Source organism: Rhyacophila brunnea, unplaced genomic scaffold, assembly GCF_057557595.1.
Source record: "Rhyacophila brunnea isolate RB1 unplaced genomic scaffold, BYU_Rbru_1.0 scaffold_23, whole genome shotgun sequence".
NCBI lineage: Eukaryota > Metazoa > Arthropoda > Insecta > Trichoptera > Rhyacophilidae > Rhyacophila > Rhyacophila brunnea.
In genome coordinates, this window is record NW_028232893.1 from 796,144 (window position 1) to 821,285 (window position 25,142).

General features: G+C 33.8%; 1 protein-coding gene across 1 annotated transcript; it reads left to right on the forward strand.

Annotated features, from left to right (window-relative positions):
- Window positions 1–4,967: 4,967 nt before the first annotated feature.
- Window positions 4,968–17,448, forward strand: Mdh2 (malate dehydrogenase 2). Its single transcript, XM_085950471.1, has 5 exons — window positions 4,968–5,112; window positions 5,241–5,451; window positions 12,116–12,312; window positions 14,402–14,638; window positions 15,715–17,448. Exons 1-5 carry the CDS (start codon window positions 5,035–5,037, stop codon window positions 16,021–16,023), a joined length of 1,032 nt encoding a protein of 343 aa, XP_085806597.1. The 5' UTR covers window positions 4,968–5,034; the 3' UTR covers window positions 16,024–17,448.
- The last annotated feature ends 7,694 nt before the right edge of the window (window positions 17,449–25,142 follow it).

Sequence of the window (25,142 nt, forward strand, 5' to 3'; positions counted from 1 at the left end):
ATGGCCGTATATTAAAGACCGTCCAACCTCTTTTGAGTCGTATAGTAGTGACATAAAATTCATGTCTAAATAAAACACGGTTCTTGTCGGTTTACACTTTACAGGAAGCCAGCAGCAAAGAAATTTTGAAAATAACTGATATACTGGATTATTTGTTAGGTCAGGTTAGGTTTTCATTCTTGAATTCATGAATTTTGCCAAAATCAGCTATGAAAATTTCAGTGACGTCCCTAGAGAAACTGCCGCCCCTGGGCAGCGGCAAAATGTCCCCCCATTTTTTTATACAGTGTTTTGTATCATCCGTACACGATGTCGTTTCTCATCACTATGGACGTCGAAGGGCAACGGAAGTAAACTAGGCATCGCGAACTCGACAAAAAAATACTGTTCTGTTAAACCTTTTATACTGATTAATAAATTTTGTTTCCAATCAGTGTGCAGAATTTTTTAATAGAAAGATATATTCGTTATTACTAAGTTTAGGTAGCTATTTATATATTTACCAAATGATTCTCCTCTATTTGCCGCCCTTCGAGTAACTGCCGTCCCCAAACGACGCTCAATCTGTCTACCCCCACAGGACGTCACTGGAAAACTGAATTAATGTTCATATTGAATCTAATAAATTTGGAGACCGTATAGTATACGGTCATCTCTTTCAGATCACGGCGAACTGTGCCACGGTGAAATAATGTTTTACGTAAAATTTACATGTAATCAAACCCAACTGGGTTTTTAATGTAATATTGTTTTAATGCCTAGTGTGTGCTTACTTCATGGACCCCACATCGTGAAGCGGGCCCCCAGGCTAGGATCTTTGGCGGGCCCCCCTACCTATCGTTAAGGATAAAGGCAGTGTGATGCTCTACAGTAGCGTTTTCCAAATTTAATGGTGTACGCGGTAAAATTAATGTGTATGTTTAGTGTTTTATGGTATATTTTAATACATCCATTTGAATTATGGAGATGTCGAGTATTGATACATAATTAAAATTTGTATCGTATAACCACATAATTTTAAATAATAATATTAGTGAAGGAAAATAGCGCCGACTTTTTTTTACTATTAAAGCAAATTTTTGATGTGTGTTTTTCTCACTTATCTGGTCGACTTACCTCGCCGGGCCCCTCCTGGACCCAGGCCCTCGGATCGAGTATATAGTGCGCCCCCTTCAGAAACTAGGAAAGCTAATTAATATGACACGGTTTAATATGACCCCATATAAGTTTGTCGGCTAACTTCGTCCGGGGAAAAACAATTCAGAAAACTTTCGCTTCAGCTTTGATTCCGAGCGCAAGTTTGTATTTTTTTTGTATGGCGTTAATGACGTTTCCTTGGGTGTCAACATCCTAGCAAACTTTTTTGTTTTGTGATACTTTTCTGATGCAAGTATGTAAGCAAAGTTTTTCAGTAATCTTATCATCTTTATAATATGATATTTTATCAAACCAAGGATAATAATACCAGCACAGTGACGTGTAGGGATTCGAATCCCGGGCTATTTTCGAAACCTATAAATCCCGGGATTGATAAACATAATCCCGAAACTTTCGAGATTGATTTTTTATCAATTTTTATAGAAAATAAAATAAAAACGAAAATATAACGGAAAAAATACTTTTAATGACAAATAACTACATTAGAAATAAACTGAGTTTGAATGAAGTTTGATTTATACCCATGTGTAAGTTGCCGATTCATTTTATTTTTTCACATATAAATTAATAAAAATGAGAAATATCGGAAAAAAACAATGCTTCGCACTATTAACAAAGTAATTCCACCATGATCTCATACGTTTTACGGCAGTTTCATATTTGCCTGACTAATTAGATTTGTGAAGCGGAAAGGCCATAAGTAGGTACACCATGATTTGCTTTACTATTTTAAATCTCGTTAACCCATTCATGAAGTCTTTACTATCAGAAACAGCAATCTCATATTAAATTCGCATTATTATTTATATAACAGTATTATTTACTCCATTAAACTTATGTGTAGGTATTTCCAAGATTGAACGTATCAATAAATGTCTTAAATAGGTAGTATAAATTATACTTGATTTATGTTTGACCGATTTTATCAATGTTATTTGTAAATATAAAACATTTATATTAACAATGGAAAAAAATGCCAATCCCGGGATTGTCAAATTGTAAGCCCGAAATCCCGGGATCAGAATTTTGGCTCGGGACTGGATTCCCTAGTGACGTCCAGCTCGTGAACTGTATTTTTGACGGCGACAATAAGCATTATTAATAATAAAGAAAGAGTATCATCATATTCAGCCGAAGTCGATCCCTTGCTGGATGAAGACCTCCCTACATCCTTCCTCCTCGGTCTCTACATATTTTGGTGTACGGACATCATGGCCCCCACATCCTGAAGCGGGCCCCCTACCTATCGCTTAGGTTTAAGGCAGTGTGATTTTTTACAATAGTATTCCCCAAGTGATTTCCATGGAACCCCAGAGTTAAGAGTATTTCGTACATTTTTAGCAATTTTTAAATAAATCCAGTTGATTTACTGAGTAGTCAGCACTCAGCATAATTTATTATGAAACACTGCTCGCGACGTCCTTTTGTGGTACCTAACCAAGTCGCATGCAACCCTTCGCCATATTGGATAAAACCCCATTTTGTAAGTCAGGAAACACACTTAAATTAAGTAATTATAAAATAAAATTCTACACGTGATTTATCATTTAATTATATAAATAATTATTAACATATCACATCAAATTACATCACACAGCCACATATTTTTTAAATGTTAATTCTTTCATTTAGGAAAATAGCGCCGCAGGCGACTTTTTCACTATTAGTGAAAAATTATGGTGTGTTTTTTTCACTTAACTGGTCGACCCACCACGCTGGGCCCCCAGGTTAGAGCCCTGTCAGCCCCCCTTTCGTGCGGGCCATGACGGACATACATACGGACCATACGGTGATGTCCCAAGAGTGACCAGCGCTCGAAATGGAAAATTTTACGAACCGGAGCGCTCTCTAATTTTTTGAAAATATTAACATTGTTATCTAATTGTATATGTATATAAAACAATAAGTGCGTTAGATTTTTTTATTATAATATGACATATCTCGTTCAGACGATCAAATTAATAGTTTCACGAGACGGAGCGATAATTTTGGAGATTTTATGCACCGGTACGGCGCTCCGGCGCGTTCCGGTCCATTTCGAGCCTTGCCCAAGACAAAGTTCCGCCCTTAGACAGACTGAAAATGCCGCCCCCCCCCTGATTTTCATAAATTAGTGGAATTAGTGATTTGTTTTAGGTAGGTATTATTTTTTTCATTATATTAGTATCGTTTTCAACTTTTAATACCTAACATTTATGATACTTCCTTTGTGACCTATTTTTTTTGATATTGCTGCCAATATTCATTTTTGCACCTGTTTTAAAATCACAAATGTTATAATGCTATAGAAAAATATACTTCCCATAGATAAAATAAATACTATTAACTAAAATAATAACCATGGAACATAACAATTTTATTTATCTGTTCTGTGATAACACTATGTACCTATAATAAATTGTAAATATGTAGGCAATTTTTTCCGCGCCTACATCGATGTAGCTTTTGGAGACCGCATTTCAACATCGCCAATACAAACTACATCTCCAAATCCTACTTATCGGCATTCAATACGTCCCAATTGCCTAAGGCGCAGCTCACTCACACTGCAGTGCAAAAGCTTAATATTATTCCATTTACGTAATCAATTTGTATTTTTCCGTTTCTGGGTAGGGGGGGTACAGACACGAAACACCTCCCTCCTAATGTTAATGTCACTACTTCTTGGTCTGTTGGAGTGTTAAAAAATGCCTGATTGACGAAATGTTTTTATGTGTCCCGAGGTTGAAACAAAGAGACTGACCCACTTCCATGCTCTTCAATTTGACACTTGAATACGTGGTTAGGAAGTCCAAACTCAATTTCTAAGAATACTGAACCGACCGAGTCAAGTAGCTGACTCAAATCTCTAAGCCGGCTCTCACATCAAAACTCGTCTCGTGTACCGAACAAACCTTCCGAGAACTGAGATCCAGTGTTGCTTGTGAATACCGTGCACATCTACCTAGCGACAGTCGCGCGTAGCCTTCGAAACGTATTGATATTTGATCGGCGAGCCGGTATAGGAATGATCAATTCGTAGGTGTTTGTTTGTGACTTCGACCCTTCGACTCGGAGCCCGAGAAGAATGGAACAGCCAGATGTTTTTTTCAAACGAAACAGTCGCATTCGACCAATCTGCGGAGCTCCATTTAGTAACGTGTGTTTTGTTGTTTGTCTTAAATAACGATGACGTCACATCGACTTACCCGACACGTTTAAAGTCATAAAGTGATAAATATTATCAAACTTAGGGTAGGTTTGTATCAAAGTATTAGCACTTACTTTAACAATTACAATAAGTTGGATATTGTATAAGCAAATATAGCACTTATTGCAACAATCACATCGAAAACTACTACCCAATCACGACTCGTAACTGGTAAAATGTGACATTCGAATGACGTTTTTCAATATTTCGTCCTATGGTAGTTCGTAGTTCCATTTTTGGCCATTCTCCAGATAATTTTGTAGGTAGTCTGTAACAGGTTTGAAAACACCTCTTGTCGATATTTTAACATTATTCTGCATAAAAGAATATTGTTCGAATAAAGAGGCTGTTTCGTGTAAATAATATACAAGACACTAGTGGTGTTTATTTTCAATTTCAGATTTGATAATGAAGTACCTATAAAATTACTCGTTATAATTTTTTATAATCTTAAAATTATTCTGTAAAACAATTAATTTGTAAGAGCAAAGCATATTGTGTTTTTTTAGGTAGGTAGGTAAATTTATAATATTTTTTGCTGTGGTATACAAATTTGATGAAGCTGGTAACACTGGTCGGCCCATTTTCACGATTTCATTTTACGTAAATCCTGAAGGTCAGTGAAGGACCGCGGAGTGCGCTTATCAGTCAGTGTTACGTCTAGTGTAATTTGCACAATATCTAAAATGTTCTCCCGTCTCGTAAGGCCAGTCGTCCTGCCGGCTGTCAAAAACAATGTCCAGGCATTCTCCACGACAGGCCAGGTACGTTCATTCAAAGTCGTTCGACTTTGCCCCGGTAAAATTCCGTAAACTTTGACAACCAAATCTTGACTTAAAACTCCGTCATAATGCCGATGTGGATTGTTTAATATGTGTTTTGTTTGTTTTAGAACAACCGCAGGGTGACAGTGTTGGGGGCCGGCGGCGGAATCGGACAGCCGCTGTCACTTCTTCTCAAGCTGAACCCGACAGTTACAGAGCTGAACCTTTACGACATTGTGCCATATACACCAGGAGTAGCCGCTGATATCTCGCATATTGACACTCCAGCAGCCGTCAAAGGATTCACCGGATCAGAACAGCTGGTAGAATCCTTAAAAGGTGAGTTTTTATCATATCAAAAAGACATCACAAAAACATCTAAAATTAGCATCATTATCTCGACTCTAATTAACCGTTATTTCCCGCAAAATGAATAACAAACCAATAAATAATAAATCCAGATAGAAATATTTGCATTTGGCTTAGGCGTGTTGTGTATATTTAGATCTATTTTTGTGTGGTTTGTTTTTAAAATGTTACATAACATAATATACTGATACCAAGGGCATCATAGAAAAGTCATCTGCTTATTATAATTGGTAGGTACCCATCAATTTGATGATATTGCATATTATTTGGTTTGAACTTTGGATCCACCAGATTTTTACCTTTTATTAATTAAATTTCAATTGTTGTATGGACCTTATAACTTTTTACAATATACTTAATCAAAGCAATTGGCAATTGAGTACTTATCTATATGTAAATTAATTGTAAGAACTGTATGTATATTAGGTGTTCGAAATACCTATCTAAATATTTTGGTAAATATAGGTACATACAGTACCCCATATAATCAACAAAAACTTTCAAAATAAATCAAAATGTATGTATTGTTACACAAATATAGTAGGTAGCTATTCCATATTATTATTTTTAATTTACCACTCAAAAAAAATCCAACCCACTATTGCGTCAATTACTTTGAGCTACTTTACGAGCTGCTTGTTGGCGAATTTACAATCTGCCTGTAAAGTCGCCCAGTGTCATCATCGAACAAGCTAACAAGCAGATTGTAAACAATCTACCGAGAAAAGTTGAAAGCCGGTCAACTTTACACGCTACACGCCGGCGTGTGGGCCTACTGTGGCTGCGCAGTAGAGCGCAGTAGCAACCTCCCGGTAAAAAAATGAACTACGTTCTGTCATGATAGTCGCTGGCTTGTGGCTTCTCAGCGAATGGAAAGTTTTGTGTGTCATCATCACAATCGCAGTAGCTGAATCGTCCGCTTTTGAATTCGCCAACAAACAGCTCGTAAAGTAGGTCAATGTAATTGACGCATAAGACAGGAATGTCGAAGTCTTTGGCTTCTTGGAGTGTTGTCAGGAGAAAGGGAAAATTGCCATTTTAACAGCATGTATGGAGAACTGTTAATTATCAAACCTATGATCGGTGAAATCATATTGTGTTTATTATTGCTAAAGAAATTACATCATTTTTAATATACAATAGAACCCCCCCCCATTTTACTTGTCTAGAATTTACATTTTGTTTTAGTAAATTTTAAACCCACGATGGCCGCGCTGCTTAAGCCTCGGCTTATAGCGTCGTGGGTCCCAGGTTCGAATCCTGGGTCTGGCAAGTACACATATTGTTTTTTCAATTTGTGTATGAGTCAGAGTATGGAGCTAATAGATTGAGCAAGTGGCTGACATCCATTTCTTGTAAAAACAAAATCTGTCAATACAAACCTTCACCCTGTGGAGGCCCATACGATCGGATTTGGTCGGGAAAAAATATGCTTAGTACATTTAATTTCTGGCTTAATATTTTTATTTTCTGTAATTTTCATCTGAAATTAGTTTTTAAAATTCAATTAAACTCTGCGAATCCATGCCATAATAAATAATAGTCAAAAAATACTCGTCTGTCTATAAAATCAAATATAACTTTGGATATTTTATAGATAGAAAAATATTTGTTATCTATTATAGTTAAGTTTAGGCAGGGCTTGATGAATTAGAAAGATTAGGAAAAAACCAACAATATGTGTAATATGTATTTTTAATCCAACGAAAATAAATATGTATGATTGAGAAGTGTGCACAATTTTGTCGTATCGAAACTAACCAACACTATCTGCAAATTGTAGTCTTAGTTCAATGAAAACAAATACGACTATTCATGTCGGATCTTAACAGCCTGCCTCCACCCTCCGCCACTGGAATGCATATATTATAACTCCTTCTATCTAAGTCCAAATTCTTTTGTCGGCACTGATGCAAAGCAGAGAAACATCTTCTATGAAAATGACTTATTTACTATGTGTTTATCATTTTTTTACATTTCCATTAAAATCTTTTCGAGAGAGAAGGAGACATGAGATCAATTAGCATAGACTTTTAACTTTATGATCTCTAATGCTGGCCATATACGTACAGTTTTCGTAACAGGTTGAACATGCCAGTTAATACGTAATGGCGGCCATACAGTTATCTTTGGTAGATAATCTGCTGCGCCCATAGATGGACAGTTTTCGACCTGTCAGATGTGTGCCATGTTCAAACTGCCAGTGACCCCCCCACTCCCGTGTTTTTGTAAAACTGTTGGAATTTCAACTCACCGAAAGTTCTCGGATGACGTTAGATGTTGGTAACGTAAAGTAGAATATACCGCGCGATACAACTGCGGCTGGTGTTGCTTGTTATAAAATACAAATTCATTTATTATTAAAAATGTAATAATATTATGTACGCGGAGATCGCAAATATTATATTTTATTTATTTTTACGAGAGTAAAACAAAGTTATAGTTATTTATGTAAACATATTATTTTATACAATATAATATAAATGTTAAAATTTTAGAGAGCATTATAAATATTAAGTTATTGTGAAAATATAGACTATTATTTATTGACGTTCAAAACATAAATTAATATACCTAATTGTGAATGACAATGTTGGTAAATCTAAATAAAATTTAAGTACATAATATTTTAATAATATCATAGTAATTAATTATTATACTGATGATTGATGTAAATATAATTTTGTGGCATGTTTAAATTTATTGTACTTATATAAAATCAATGCCCTTATAAATATTACCGTTTTCTAAAAATATGACCAAATAGATAATTAATACTGTCCATTAAAGGGAATAATTTATTCAAAAGAAAAGATTATATTTTATATTTACATGAATGTGTATAATATTGTTTCGGTGAATCGATAAAATACACAATCCACTAGCGAAATCATGATTTATTTTACCAACGTCATAGGTGTGTATTTTATGTCAATTTGTTTCTAATAAAAACAATTATAACCATAATAAATTCAAAGTAAAATTATTCGTGTATCATCGTTCAAGTATACCCTACCTAAAACTAATTTAAATAATACCCCTGTGTATTATCTCCACGAACCTAACCTCCATAGTTTTTGACACTTCCTCTGCCACAGACAATAACTGTACGTATATGGGCACGTCTGTTGACAGTTCGACAGATTTAAATGGGGTAGTTAAACTGATCTGTGGTGTGGCCACTAACGTACAGTTATTGAACAGTTATTGTCTGTGCCATGTTCAACCTGTTACGAAAACTGTACGTATATGGCCAGCTTAAGTCCTGTATATAGTTATTTTTTTGAAAATTTGTTTTTATTCAATTTTTTTATTGATCTATTTAAATAGAAATATGGAGAAACCGCATTTTTTTTTCGGTTGTTTTAAAAACTACATTTTAATTATGTACATATCGAGGGTATACTGACAGAAAGCATTAAGTCATTAAAACAAGTTCTGAGATAATCGCATTAATAGCTTAATTTTTTTTTCAAAGCTTTCTCCCACGTAGAATGTTTTATGTTTTATATATTTTTTTTCTACATTATAAAGAATAACCTTTTTGGCATACAAAACATAAGATTTGATGTTGATAAGTTGTATGGATATTTTTTTAAAAATGTAAATGTAAGTGACCGCTGACATAATGCATTCTGTCAGTAACTATTTGCTAACTTTGACATATTATTAGATAAATGACAATGCATTATTGTTATATTTATTTATGTTAATGATTAGATTGGTACATAATAATACAAATAAAAATAATATTTTTAGTGAAAATAACATTATTTATTTCAAATTAGAGAAATATAGAAAAAATACAATGAAAATAATAATAAATCACAATAATTTTTAAACAGATTTTTTTTAGAATTAAATTATTTACCGTAAACTACAATAACATTTCTCTGAAGGGTATGCAGATTGGATAGTATGCTACATATTACGACTAGCCTTAATTCTGATTGACATTCTTTGCACCTTGCACTTGCACATTGCACTTATTTATGAAAACAATTAGATTAGTATCAGTATTAATATTAAAAAAAAGAATGTTCATTATTATTTGTCGTTTTTGGCATCGGAATCATTTATATCGGGCTCCGGAAGTAAGTCTGGATGGCTGTTATTCTCGGCAGATAATTGTTGAAACCACCAATGAAAAATGTCCAGTATTACACTTTTTTCACACAAATCCTTTTTTTTTGCACAACTTATTTTTAATGGATTTTTATATTATAATTGTGGAATGTTTTCGATTTCTACAAAACAAATTTGGTTGATACGCGAAGCATTTCTAATTTTTAAAACGTTTATTGTTTCGTACACATCACTAAAATTATATTTATATTGAATGGTAAATGGTTTTTCCTTTTCATATTTAAGACATTTCATTTTTAGCCAATTTACGCCAAGTTTTTATTTTTTATTAACTGATTCGACAAAAATTTGAGGTCATAAAAGTCAGTATATTTTAGCTCGCTTGCTTCGTATGGTTTCTTTTTCGAAATGAAACGAGACATTTAAAAATCATTTAGTCATTGGCACAATAAATCGACGCAAACTTTTGCCTGTTTTCTATGGCACTATGCATAGAATCGCATTCCATAGATTCAAGAAAAGAGCAGATACTTGCAAATTTCTATTATGGCCTCCGCATGTATCGGAGAAGAAAGATATTTCAGTTACACTCGATGGAAGCTGCTTGAGATACCACATGAGACAACTTCCTATTTCGCAGCTCCCTCGTTTTCCATTTATTTCGGTCCAAGCCAAACAAAATCCTTTATTCGGCTTTGGACCTTCGTAAATAGTTAAGTTAAACATATTTAATTTTCTTTTATAATAGAGCAGTGAAACCTCTGTGGATAGTATATGTAACACACTCTGAAGATAGTATGTTACAGTCATGAATAAGGACTCATTATTAGACATATCCTTATCTTTTTCTTTTTCAGAATGACATTCATTTTTCCTTTTCAAATGACTCTGAAAATCCTCTTCCATTATGATGTTGTCTTCGGGGCAACTTACTTTGTATTTATTACAAAATGTGCACTGGTCCTTTTTTGGTTTGAAAAACGATAAATTATAATTTTTGCAGAACACTCTATGATAGGTTATCTGTGTCAATAGTCTTTACACAGGCTATACATTTTGCAAATTGTTAATTTACTGTCTAAATATTACCTTATATATATATGTCCTTTCTCGTGTAGTGACTCCATAAACGGGAAGGATTCTATGTGAGACTTTATATGGATTAAATTCTCATTGCTTGTTTTGTGAATAGGGGGATGTTTACCTCTACGATCGTGTAACGTAAACTGTACTTCCACGTCTTCTTGTTCTTTAAATGCGTGAATTACTGATCTATTTGAAATGTGTAAAGTACTCTAAAAAAATATTTCAGACTCTGACTTTTTGTCCACTCTTGAAAAAGAAATAACTCTTTAGTTTTGTCTGGATTTCCTTTTTTCATTCCTTGGTTTTCTATCAACGGGAATTTCAATCTCAACATTTTTTAGAATGTAATCTTTTTTGCGATCATAAGAACAACTCCAACACATCTTTAATATATTATGTTTAGCTCTTTGAGACGAAGCCATTCTAATAAATTCTTCAAATGGTTCAATGTATTGTTTCACTAATCACTAAAGACAGATGAATTAAAATTGCAAAGGTATGGCCTATGCCCTATGGTGACATCTATTGACAAAATTTGTACTGACAGAATGCATTATGTCACACTTAATGCATATGCCATGTTACAAGTCCTGTATTTTGTACACACAAAACGCATTATAGGTCATATAATGCTTTCTGTCAGTATAAAAAAATAACAATATGACTTAATGCAGTTTCTATTTTCTTACCAGTATATCCTATGACTAAGTGCGTTTTACCAGAACGTAGAGCGTAAAATTCTAAGAATTTTGGCATTTAAAACAGAAAAACAGCAAAAACTCACTTAATGCGTTCTGCAAGTATACCCTCGATATTTAGATAGGTACTGTATTTGTTTTTTTCATTGACTCTATGATATATCAGGTTCATCAGAGAGCTTATAGATATAGATCTCGTGATTGAAGCCGCATCGCCAGATGCCTCCTAGCAGATGGGGCCGAAGATCTTTCGCTTGATTCTACCCTCAAATACCTATATTTTATATTGTCACTGTTCTGGCAGAAGACACTAATTCGAAAAAATGACATATTGAGTTAGTTATACCAAAATGTTCCTTATTTCAAACTTTACCGTCTGGAAACCTTCTTAATAAATAAACAGTCTTTATTTTAAAGTCATCCTTTTTACGATTACTTAATAAACTCACATGATAGACCATTTCAAACATTTTAACAACTTCAAAGTCAAATTACTCAAAACTAGTATTCTCCAGTTAGTGTGTTCTGCCAGAACTGAGACGATATATTCACATGATTCAAAATGATTGTGTGTACCTACCATAATATTGAAGAGAATTATTTGACAAAATGCTGCAGCGCGCTCCTTCCTGAAAAAAGTCTCGAATCAGCACTACACCACTGCTGTTAGCACTTAATAATAAATATTCCTTCATTCCTAAGAAGAATTAATTAACCAGTCTATTGTATAAGTGTTATATTAACTGTGTTCTCTGTTTCCATAGGCGCTGAGGTGGTCATAATCCCGGCTGGAGTTCCCCGCAAACCGGGCATGACCCGTGACGACCTCTTCAACACAAACGCGTCCATCGTGCGTGACCTCATCAAGGCGTGCGCCATCGCCTGCCCCAAGGCCCTCATCGGAATCATCTCCAACCCCGTCAATTCCACCGTGCCTATCGCCGCTGAAGTACTCACTAAGGTATGCGATGGAAGTCTCAATTGGGGCTTATCATATATTTGTAGATGAAGATGAACAGTTTTAAGACACCGAGACAATCAACTTTAAAGCTTTGTCTTGAGTTGATTCGTAATCTATCGGCTACCAAAATTTACGGCAGTTAAATGTACAATATAATACTTAAGACGATACATCAGTGTAACGGCAATTAATTTTCAACTATAGGCGCGATGAAATTATGGACTCGCTGGCATTCTGAGAGCGAACATCGAGGTGTGAATACGTCAATTAGTTTCGTGATGGCGATGGGGGTATTAATTCTTAAATCGTAAATATGACTAAAAACGTTACCCATTTACTTGAAAAAGAAAACATGTCAATGAATATATTATTATTGTTACTAATAGAACAATAAACAGAACATTAAATGGACGCATGTTGGATTTATATGACAAATTATATTTCGTCGTTCGGCATGCGTCATTTGCACCCGCGACCCGCAATGCGTGCATCGCCCAGCCACGATCTTTTTAAACCATGCCTCAACTGAGGTATAGCCTTAATATGCTTTCTAAAATCTTTATTTTTCATGTACCAAATTTAAAGTTAAAGCTGGTTTTTTTTTATTTCATATTTTCATGGTGAGATAATTATAATTATGAACTTATATTCATTTCGATAACATATTTCAATAAGGAAACAACTCAAAAAACTTTCTTCCAAGATAATGGCGTTTGAATTTTTTGCAGAAATTCTTATTTTAATTTTAAGGCTTCAATGTCTTTACCTACCAGAGGCACCTAACGGATAAATTTTAATATGAAGTTTGCAATTTGAGACATTTTTTTGATAATTTACAATTTCAACTGTATTTAATTAATAAATAATATGTATCTGAAAACATTAAAAAGAAAAATATTTTTTTATTTTAAGTCAAAGATAAACTTACAATTATTGTAGAAAAAAGTTATAAAATGTGAATTTGTCAAAGGACCCCATCTTATTATTACATATATTTTGTGGTCATATTTATTATTAAAATTTAGTTTATTAAGTTTTCTATGCTTTACCTTTTTGACTAATTCATAGTTTTAATATTTTTTATATTCATCCTAAAAAACATGATTTTTATAAAAAATATAAATGTGCATAACTTGAAATCCTTTTTATTTATATCAAACCGAGCTACAATATCGGTACCATACCTAATCTCTTAGGTACAGCATAGAAAACATAATAATCTAATAAATCTTTTTTGTCAAATTAAAAAATCACATATCTCTAATCCTTAGAATTTAGATAAGAATTATATATTATTAGAATTGTGCAAACTGTTTACAATATTAGTAATATTGATAACTGATACACTGATTTAGTATTGTTGACATTATAGAATTTATTATTTATCCTTGTTTCATAAGAGTACTTATCACAATCATGCGAATTACAATGCCATATCTACGGTCAGTGATTTGTTATAAAACATTTATTATTCTAGGAGAGTGATGATTTTTTTTGGTACTGTTCGGTTATCAGGAATACAGCGGAAAACACATTTTGAAAATACCCGATAAACTGGATTATTTGTTAGGTTAACCTAACCAAACCTAACCTAAACTAACCCAAACTAACAAATAATCCAGTATATCGGGTATTTTCAAAATGTGTTTTCCGCTGTATTCCTGATAACCGAACAGTACCTTTTTTTTATCAACTATCCAGTTGCTGAGTAAAAATAAAGTTATACTATCGACCAGTGGCGAAGGGTGGAGATAGGCTGTTAAGATCCGACATAAATAGTCCACAATAAACTTTGTCAGTAATACGTATTTGTTTTCGTTGAACTAAGTCTACAATTTACAGATGGTGTTGGTTAGTTTTTAAAAATCAATCAAACCTTACCTAAAACCAAACCATAATAGTTTTAGTATATTTTGGGCGATACGAATTATTGTGATTACTTTGTGGATACTTGGACATTAACTGTGCAAAATTATCAGGTTCTAAACATTGTAGATTATGAAACAATATGTACCGAACTCGACAGCTACACCATGTACGATATGTAATATGAATATAAAATTAACTACTTTTTTTTACTTGTCACCAGGCTGGAGTGTTTGACCCTAAACGTTTGTTCGGAGTGTCAACCCTTGATGTTGTCCGATCACACGCCTTCATTGGAGCCGCGAAGGGCATCGATCCCCGAGATGTGGTCATTCCAGTCATTGGCGGTCACTCGGGAGTCACCATCATTCCTCTACTCAGCCAGTGCAAGCCCAAAGCCGACTTCGACCAGGCTAAGATTGACGCCCTTACCAAGAGGATCCAGGATGCTGGAACTGAGGTGATTATCGATCTTTTTCAAATGTAGTACCATTTTCCAACCTCTAAGTGGAGAATTTATGCCTACACAGAGTGGATATAATGTAATATAAATTATTAGCACCGGATTCAGATTTCAGAAAATATCTTCCGTTGTACGTTATGTAATATTGTAACACTGTAACATGAAAAAATAACAATTCGGTTGCTTGGCTGCAGACACACGTCATTGCAGTGGACGTGTGTAGATGGGTTACATGTAAATTGTACGTAAAACATTTCACCGTGAGCTTTCTTATCATTATACGGTATCCAATTTTATTAGATTCAATACGAACATTAATTCAATTTTCATCGGTGATTTTGGCAAAATTCATGAATTCAAACCAAACGAAACCTAACCTAACTTAACAAATAATCCAGTATATCGGCTATTTTTTTAATTTGTTTGCTGCTGGCTTCCTGTAAAGTGCAAACTGAAGAACTGACCCAAAGAGTTTGGACGGTCTTTAATATACGGCCATCTATTTCAGATACAACATTTCACGGTGTAGACGTGCGTCGACGCAGGGTCTTATTTGATTCAAATCTAATACAATTGCAGATTTCAGAATGTAACATTTGTTATTGAATATACATAATTTTGAATAACCTCAGAAACATACCTATTAGAAAAAATATTTGAGCCGGGTGGAAGTTTAAACCCGCATCCATCGGATTCCGACCCATATGCTCTACCAATTTAACTATCTGCACCATACCTAATGATGATGAAATTAATCAATAACTAGAGCTACATTGCATTAAAAGTGTTTTTACCTATTCTTCCAAATGCATAATTGCAAATATGCAAAATTTTGCATTTTTTATATCAGTGATGAGCAAACCCGGCCCTCGGGATGTTTTTCTGCAGCCCAACAAGGATTTTTTTTATAATAATATGTTGAAAAATGAATAAGATTTTATATTTTTGTTCATTTAATTTGGCCCTTCGCAATGGCACAAACCTTTTGTACTTGATTTTTGTTATTTTACCTGTAGAACCTCTAGAACTCAGTGTATATTTTAATTGACTTGGTAATTTCTTCATCCGCTCAGGTGGTAAAAGCCAAGGCTGGTGCTGGTTCGGCTACGCTCTCAATGGCTCACGCTGGAGCACAGTTCGCCTTCAGTCTGATCCGCGCCCTCAACGGCGAATCCAACGTTGTGGAGTGCGCGTACGTCAAGTCAGACATCACCGAATCCTCATTCTTCGCCTCGCCGCTTCTTCTCGGAAAGAACGGAATCGAGAAGAACCTCGGAAACGGAACTCTCAACGCGTACGAGACCAACCTGCTCAAGGAGGCACTCCCAGAACTGAAAAAGAACATCAAGAAGGGAGAGGACTTCGTTGCCAAGAATCCTTAAGTGGATTATCATTATTATTGTTTTTCATATCGGTTTAGGCTGATTGGTTTTCATTATTTCGTCATAAGTCAAGATATCACTTTCTTCCGTGAACTTTTTATATGAAAATATTTGAGTTACGACAGTTTTGATGGGAAATAATTATAATAACGTGATTTCTCCCGTTGAACTCGTTATTTTAACGATATTAATACGTCTATTAATAATTCACATTGAATTAATATTTGATAATAAAAACCAGTCAGTCTAAACTTAACTATTGTTTTCTGTTGAAATTTTACCATCATTTTTACAATTCGAGTATTTCGACAATCTACAATCATTTCTGCTGCTTATTTTTCACCAAAAAAATTAGTCATAAGTTATTATTTATCATAAAAAATTATATATAAATAATTTTTCTAGGCACAATGAAAAGTAAAACAGTTGAAATGATTGTCTACGGTCTAATAGAAATATCGCGCAGTGTCTTTTAACATAAACAGTTGTTAAATGTGGCCTAATAGTTCAGTTCGATGTGGCATTTTGCGATAGACAATCTACGCTAAAATAATTTAATCGTAGACGACAATATCTTTAGATATATTATTTGGTTTTAGTGTTGTAAAATAATACATTTACACCCTTTGATAATAGGGATCAAAGATACTATGAAAAAAAGAGAATTGAGATTGAAAAAACATTGTCAACGCTCACAAAAATCGACACTTCAGTGAATATTATTGTAAATCAATAATAATAGTTTGGATAATATAGTTGTAACTCATTTTTGGATATCTTGATTTATAACTTTATTCACTGAGTATGTTGAAATACCGTATTTAGGAAAATTATACAAATTATTAATTAATAAACTATTACAAAATATCGAGTTACCATTTTGTGTAGCGTTGACAAAACTTACACTAACGTTAATAGTTGAATTACAACATGTTTTTAGACGGAAATGTGTTTTGTGAGTTAATTGTTTTCTTTATGTAATTAATAGTATTTATTGGATGTACCAAATTTAATGAAATGTACAAATCAGAGTAAAGTTCATCGTTTTGATATGACAATTAATTTACAATTGTCAAATATTAAATCTTGTATTTGATTTGTTACGAATTGAATTCAAAGTGATGAGAAAATATTGCAGTGTCGCTTGTGAATTGTAATTTAAAACTCATACCAAAATGTTTGAATTATTGTTCTTGTTAATTATTTATACTTTTGAGATTAACATTTCATGATCATTATTGCTTTGATAACCCTGATTTAATCAGATTTTTGTTTTATATATTATCCAATATTCAAAATATTACATATTGATTAAATCAATAATATGCCTTTCAATTATTGGTTTGTTTACGAATTTCGAATTACAAATTATTTCATTACGTTAAGTTGCATTTTAAAATCATGTTTTACGATTGTTATGTTGGGAGACTTATATTATTATAAATTATATATATTAAATTCTAACACGTGGTTTTATTTCAATGCATACATAATACATTATTAAGTCCTCGACTTACGTGAATTCGTATTTACGTGATTTTTTAAAATATGCTTTTTTGCTGCAGTTTGCTTCTCTGCACTTGTGTTTACGTGGAATATTATGTTATATAATAAATGGATCATGTAAAAAAATTAGTAGTACAGTAAAACCTCATTAATACGAATTCCAAGGGACCGAAATATGAAATGTATGGGGAAAATATTTAATTTTTTTTTTTTTTTTTATTAATATCGTTTACTATCATAGATGTTCCTAGCAAATTTCCGGTTCCGTGTGTGTTAATGGGTCATAAAATGTCAGGATTATTTTTATTACCTTAAAATAAGTAATTTATGATGTTTTAAAAAAAGTCTGTCAACATTTTTCAAATGACTTTTTAAGATTTATTGAAATTTTTCCAATGACTGGCTCATGAAATAGTGTACTTTTTTACGATTTATTGAATATTTTTATATGCCAGTACTCTGAAATAATTACGAAATAAATTCGAATTAAAGGTATTCTTTTATATGAAAATAATGTTCAAGGGACTTTTTTTTTGCAAAAATTTGTAATTACTGCGAATTTCGAATTATCCGTGTTTTTATTAACGAGGTTTTACTGTAATGCAATCTATGATAATTACCAAGAGAAAAGGAATATGAATAGAAGAAACAGAAATATTGGTTATATGGATGGAAGATGTGCAGCAACAACAAATTCCAATAAGCCTTATACTCATACGGGATAAAGCCTTGAGTTGTTTTGAAGACATAAAGTGTAAAAATGATGAATAGTGTTGATACTAATATGTTTACTGCAAGCCACGGACGGTTTCAAAAATTTAAAAGCCGTAATAAACTACACAACATCAAAGTCCGAGGGTGGGTCAATAATTCCTTAGAAAAAAGCATTAAAACAGTTTTTATTTTTGTATTTTTTTTTTATTTCTCAACATAATCTCCTTGGAGCTCAATACACTTGGTTAGACGTTTCTCAATTTTTTTTAAACCGTCAGAAAAATAAGTTTTCGGAAGGTCCTCAAAATAAGCATTTGTCCGATCGATGACTTCTTCATTTGAAAAAAAACTTTGTCCACTTAGCCATTTTTTTAAGTTTGGGAAAAGGAAAAAGTCACTGGGGGCTAAATCTGGCGAATACGGTGGGTGGTCGACCAATTCGAACTTCAATTCTTCAATTTTAGCCATTGATCGTAAACATGTGTGAACACGGGCATTGTCCTGATGAAAGAGGATTTTTTTCCTGTTTAAATGAGGCCGTTTTTCTTCAATTTTGTTTTTTAGCTGGTCCAATAAAGATGCATAATAATCCCCTGTTATTGTTTTTCCTTTTTCCAAATAGTCAACGAAAATAATTCCACGTGCATCCCAAAATACAATAGCCATAACCTTACCAGTTGATTTTACGGTTTTCGCCTTCTTTGGACATGGTTCGCCTTTCGAAATCCACTGCTTTGACTGTTCTTTCGTCTCGGGAGTATAGTGGTGTATCCATGTTTCATCTACAGTCACAAAGCGACGAAAAAATTCATCCGGATTGCGTTGCATGAGCGATAACAGGGCTTTAGAGGCCACCACCCTATTGCGTTTATTGTCGACTGTGAGCAAACGCGGCACCCATCTTGCAGAAATTTTTTTCATGCCCAATTTGTCATGTAAAATAGAAATGACGCTACCTTTTGAGATCCCTGTAACCTCAATTATCTCACTCAACTTTAATCTTCGGTCACTTAACACCATATCGTGGATTTTATTGATCATTTCTGGTGTAGTCACCTCTACAGGACGTCCTGAGCGTGGTTCATCCTTTGTTGATGTACGCCCACGTTTAAATTCATTTAACCAGTTATAAATAGTTGCAAGTGAAGGAGCAGATATGCCGTGAACTAAATCCAACTCATTTTTTATTTCCTTTGCTGTTAACCCTTTTATATTAAAATGTTTAATAACAGCTCTAAACTCAATTTTCTCCTTTTTTTTGTAAACAAGCAATTTTTTTTTTAAATGTACGAGAAACACACAACAACCCGACCAATCTGATTGAAACTTCGCAGCATACTGAATCGGTAGTGCCGCTGCATGAAAACAAACCGCTTACAGTACTAGTCGCGCCACCTGTCGGCTTTTCTAAGGACTTATTGACCCACCCTCGTAACAGGTGAGGCTGCCGAGCCATGCAGATACAGTGGAAGCTATGAATGCTATGAGTCTAGGTGGAATCATAAAAATGAGGATTACCTGCCACTACAATTTTTTGAATGTGGACGAAACTGGGCTTATTGGAAAAATATGCCAGATCAGTCATAATTATATATCCCAACTAGAAAAATCTATGCCAGGTTTTAAGGTGTCTGAAGATAGGCTAACACTTTTACTTGGTGGAAATGCTGCTGGGCATTGCAAAATCAAACCATTCCATCAATGAATAATGTTTTCTTAAAAAATTGCATGATTTTATGTTTTATTCGACTTTCGGAACGAATTAATCACGTAAGTCGAGGACTTACTGCTCGATCAGGACTCCCTGGTTTCCAAGTTTAATTATTTCAATGGATTATTAATAGGAAGGATCGTCGAGGTTAGAATTTTTTCGCTACGCTCATGGAGACACCCTTATAAATGAAATGAGTTCACATTATTTTTTGGGTTCACCTCCAGTCATATAAAATCCTATTGGCTGAAAACTGGTCTATAGTAATCATCTTATACATCATTGGCCGCATATCCGATTGCCTTACGAACATTCATTTACTCCTACGGACAGATTTAGGGTTGATGAAAAACTAGGTTATATTGTAATTGCATGATTTTTGTGTGATTCTTCCATTTACTTTATGGTTGCTGCATTGTTCGAAATGTATAAAAATAAATTTCACCAATGTAACTCTTGTAATATCATTCACGCCCTGTAATGTCATGGGTCTTGAGTTTGAATCCCGGACCATTCGAAAAATTATCATGTTGTTTTTCAATATGTGTTTGGACCCAGAGTATGGACCTAATAGGTTGAGCAATTTCGGTTTAGGTTGGTTAGGCAGGGTTTAATTGATTTTTAAAAACTAACCGACCCCATCTGTAAAGTGTAGTCTTAGTTCAATAAAAACAAATACGTATGACTAACAAAGTTTAATGTGCACTATTTATGAGAGATCTTAACAGCCTACCTCCACCCTTCGCTACTAGAATATAGTATAATTATTACATTATTGGCATTATTCTTATAAGATACTTGTTTTGGTTTGAGTTTTTAAAAATATATAAATACAACCAAAACATTGTCATATTGACTACCTACTGATACTCCGGAGCGAGCAACTCTGACTCGATCCGCTGATTCGATCACACATGAAGATTGATGGCTCCAGGTCATAAAAAAACAAGTTGTATAGAGCAGTGCTCCGCAACCTTTTCCAACCCATGGCACACCAAAGGTCTTCCCAGAATTCCGCGTCACCACACGTAAAACAATTTATACACCAAAACATGGACTCCACATCCTGAAGGGGGAAACCAGCCCAAGATCTTTGGTGGCCCCCCCTACCTATCGCTTAAGTTAAAGAGAGTGTGATACTCTAAAATAGCGTTTTTCAAATAGTGTCCGAGGTAAAATTAATGGTATTGATTTTATGTTAGCGATTTTTTGTATGGTTATATTCTATTAATATAATTATGGCTAGTTGTCGGGTTAGGAATAATTATTTGTCGAGTATTGATACAATAATAATAAATCGTGTCCTACAATCACATGTTTTAAAATATTAATACTTACTAGCGTAGTAAAATAGCGCCTTTTTTTGACTCGAAAATGGGAGCTGATATAGCCTTGTCGGAAATCCGAGGATATTTTTTATTAACCGAAATCCAGAAAATAGCCAATGAAACATCGGCGAACTTCAGTTTTAGCGTCCCGTCGTTTATCAATTCAACAAATTCCTCTCGAATTTATAGGAAAAGCGCTTCTATAGAATTTTCGGCATTGGTTGCAAAAGAGTTTCGTATCCTGTCGCATTTATTGTATGAAAGTACTGATGAAATTTCTTTTGCAGCAAAGTTAAATGTTTTTGAGACGGATCCAAAATTAATTGGTTGTTTTCAATGGTGGTTTGGTAGTTCCTTTGGAACATTTGTAGAGATCCTTGTCTTAACTCCTTCTGCCAAAGTTCCATTTTATTTTTTACTTCTAATTTATCAGAACATGTCAATATATTTTCATTCTGACCTTGCATTGTTTTATTAAGTTCATGCAGGTGCTCAAATATATTACCAGCCATATACGAAAATTTGGCCATTGCACCGCGGCACACCTAGCATCGTCTCGCGGCACACCGGTTGCGGAGCACTGGTATAGAGAATGGCGATATTATTAAAGGAAGATTACAGTCGTACAGTTACATTAACTCATTGGACGCGGATGACACGGCTACCGTGTCGCCATTAGATACTATTAGCATTTTATTTAAATGTGGTAATTTAAAAGTTAATTAACCGGTCCGCAGTGATTGTTTTAATTGTATAATTTTAATAATAAGTTGACTAGAAAATTCTAAGTATTAATTTCTAAAAATAAATATATAATCGAGATTTATTTAAAAATTATACAGGAACGCTAAAAAATATTAAATTAGAATACAAAAAAATTTACATCAGCTGGGGATCGAACCCAGGTCGCCCGCGTGGCAGGCAAGCATCTACCACTGAACCGACGATGCATACCGGTGATTGCCATATTTTATAAGATGTTATTTTGCATATTACAATACGTATTATTAACGTATATTTTGTCTTACTAAGGTTAAAATATTTGTCTGAATTGGGATTCTAACATAATAATTATATTATAGATACGCTAAAGAAATATAAAAATATTTGTCTGACGATTTGAACATAGTAATTATAATATAGAAACGCTAACTGACGCAACTTAGACCGCTCGGCCATCCTGACTTGTGGGGATGTGACAAAATTGTTCTAAAAATTATCACAGTTGTTACCGGCGTAACACTCGAAACGTGACATATAATTTATACTTGACCCCCAGCGATAAGACATATTCATGTCAAAATAAAACGGACCATTACGAACGAACACATGCACAAAACTTAAAAATCAAAGCAAATATCATTGCGTGTGTACTGCCCTTCAAGGAAGAAGGCAGTAACTCACAAAATTTGTGAAACTGAGTTATGAATGCCATCCGTTAGGTAATTTTGAAAGCTATATATTCTGTTCACTTTAAAATCAGAATTATCACTAAAATACCGTAAAAACCCTAAGTGAAAAAATGGACATGTGCTAAAATAATACAAATTTCTTAGCAAAAAGCCAGTAATTGCACCTATTTATTGCTGTTACTGCTTGTTCATTATTACTTTATTTGTATTTTAACATCCTACTAATAAAAATTATCACCTTTTTTTTATTAATTCACAGTACTAAAGTTGGAAAAAAACCACATTATGTCATTTATCTCGAAAGTATGTGAGTCAGTTATTGCCTTCTTCCTTAGAAGGGCAGTGTAGTGAAAGTGGACGATGCAAAAAAAAATAATTATATAGAAATGCTAAAACAATCCACGTCAAAAATATAATTTATTTTCCCCATTGTATTTAGATAGGTCCCAAGGGATTACGGATTCCAATCCCGGGATCCCGAGCTATTTTCGATACCTATGAATCCCGGGATTGATAAACATAATCCCGAAACTTTCAGGAATAATTTTTTTATCAATTTTTATTGAAAATAAAATATAACTGAAATAATACTGATACCGCCTAAACCATGGCATCCTCAGAGGATCCAAGGCCATGAGGCCTCAATCATCATTGGGCTGATTCATGCAAACATGAACAGATCGACTGCGAGGCAAATTTCTAGCCCGTAAGCAAATAGTAATTATTAATATCATTTTTTTAATATTATTACCTACATTAGCCTTCATCCAATTTTGACCAATAGGTATTAAATTCGTACACTTACCTACATAAATATTGAAAGCAAGTTCCCAGCCATACAATGTGTACCTAGCACCTAGAATATCTGATTTGAGATTACTTTGAAAAAATATGTATTTGTACTTAGTTCAAATATTTAAAAATATGTACCTACCTAGCAAAGAAATACAGCCCTTTTCAAAGCAGGTACCTAAAAAAAGGTCTGGCTGACTATTCCTGTGGTGAGCGAAATTCTCAGAAATAAGCCAGGTACATAATATGCAGAGTGTTTTTGTCATTTTTCAGTGACAGACTTTTTTTTATTTTATTCTTGCCTAGAGTTGACCTGCTCTCCAAAAAGGGATTATTTCATTCGGTTTTTGGTCTCTCAGGACGCCGGCCGCGGCCGTCGGCGTCTCCCGCCAATTTAAATTTTTTTTTTTTTTTTTGAAAATATTTTTTTGTTAAATATTTGTACGCTGTACTTTACTGTATTTATATTCCGAACAATAAACGCCCTGTTTTCGCCTGTACTTCCGCGTTGTCAATCAACATAAACATGTCCCCGAAAGAAGAAGCAGACGATACCACCGTGACATGACATTACATCATCAGGGGGGTCCAGAGCACTCATCCATCACCCCCCCCCCCCCTTTCGGAGGTGACAATACTTTTAATAACAAATAACTACATTAGAAATAAACTAAGTTTGAATGAAGTTTGATTTATACCCATGTGTAAGTTGCCGATTCATTTTATTTTTTCACATAAATTAATAAAAATGAGAAAGATTGGAAAAAAACAATGCTTCGCACCTTTAACTAAGTAATTCCACCATGATCTCATACGTTTTACGGCAGTCTCATATTTGGCTGACTAATTAGATTTATGAAGCGGAAAGGCCATAAGTACACCATAATTATTTGCTTTACTATTTTAAATCTCACTAATCCATTCATTAAGTCTTCACTATCAGAAACAGCAATAACATATTAAATTCACATTACTATTTATATTACAATATTATTTACTCCATTGAACTTATACATTATTAACAATTAATGTCTTAAATAGTATAAATTATACTAGATTTATTTTTGACCGATTTTATCAATGTTATTTGTAAATATAAAAATTTTATATTAACAAAGGAAAAAAATGCCAATCCCGGGATTGTCAAATTGTAATCCCGAAATCCCGGGATCAGAATTTTGGCTCGGGATTGGATTCCCTAGTAGGGATTGATTGATTAAAATATGTTTAACCTTTCCCTTACCATGGTAAAAAAATTACGCCCGTTCCCATGCCGTCCACTCAGTGTCCCGCTAGAAATTTGGCATTTTAAGGCATTTTAAAAGCTAATTGATTGCTTCAAAAGGTAAAGTATGTTTTTAAATACTATTTAGTCATCGTTTAACATGTTATTCTGTGTATATCACATGCAATTATCTTATAATCGTGTATAATAATCGGACATCGATAAATGTACGTCATAACCAAACCACGGTGTGTCTCGATCTGTTTTAAATGGAACAACGAACACACGCTGTCATTTCACGGAGAGTGGGGATGGCTAATTCATCCGAAGCGGACGAGGGTGTTGTAAGGTAGAATAACACGTGTGCAGGCGTTCGTTATTACGTTCGCCACATAAAATAATAGATACCTAGCATATTATGAAATAATATT

What these genes read in the sequence shown, in the direction of transcription:
- Mdh2 (XM_085950471.1), top strand. Translation starts at nt 5,035, where the DNA reads ATGTTCTCCCGTCTCGTAAGGCCAGTCGTCCTGCCGGCTGTCAAAAAC. An exon ending in CCGCTGAAGTACTCACTAAG is followed by an intron (nt 12,313 to 14,401) that starts GTATGCGATGGA and finishes ACTTGTCACCAG; the next exon opens with GCTGGAGTGTTTGACCCTAA. An exon ending in TCCAGGATGCTGGAACTGAG is followed by an intron (nt 14,639 to 15,714) that starts GTGATTATCGAT and finishes TCATCCGCTCAG; the next exon opens with GTGGTAAAAGCCAAGGCTGG.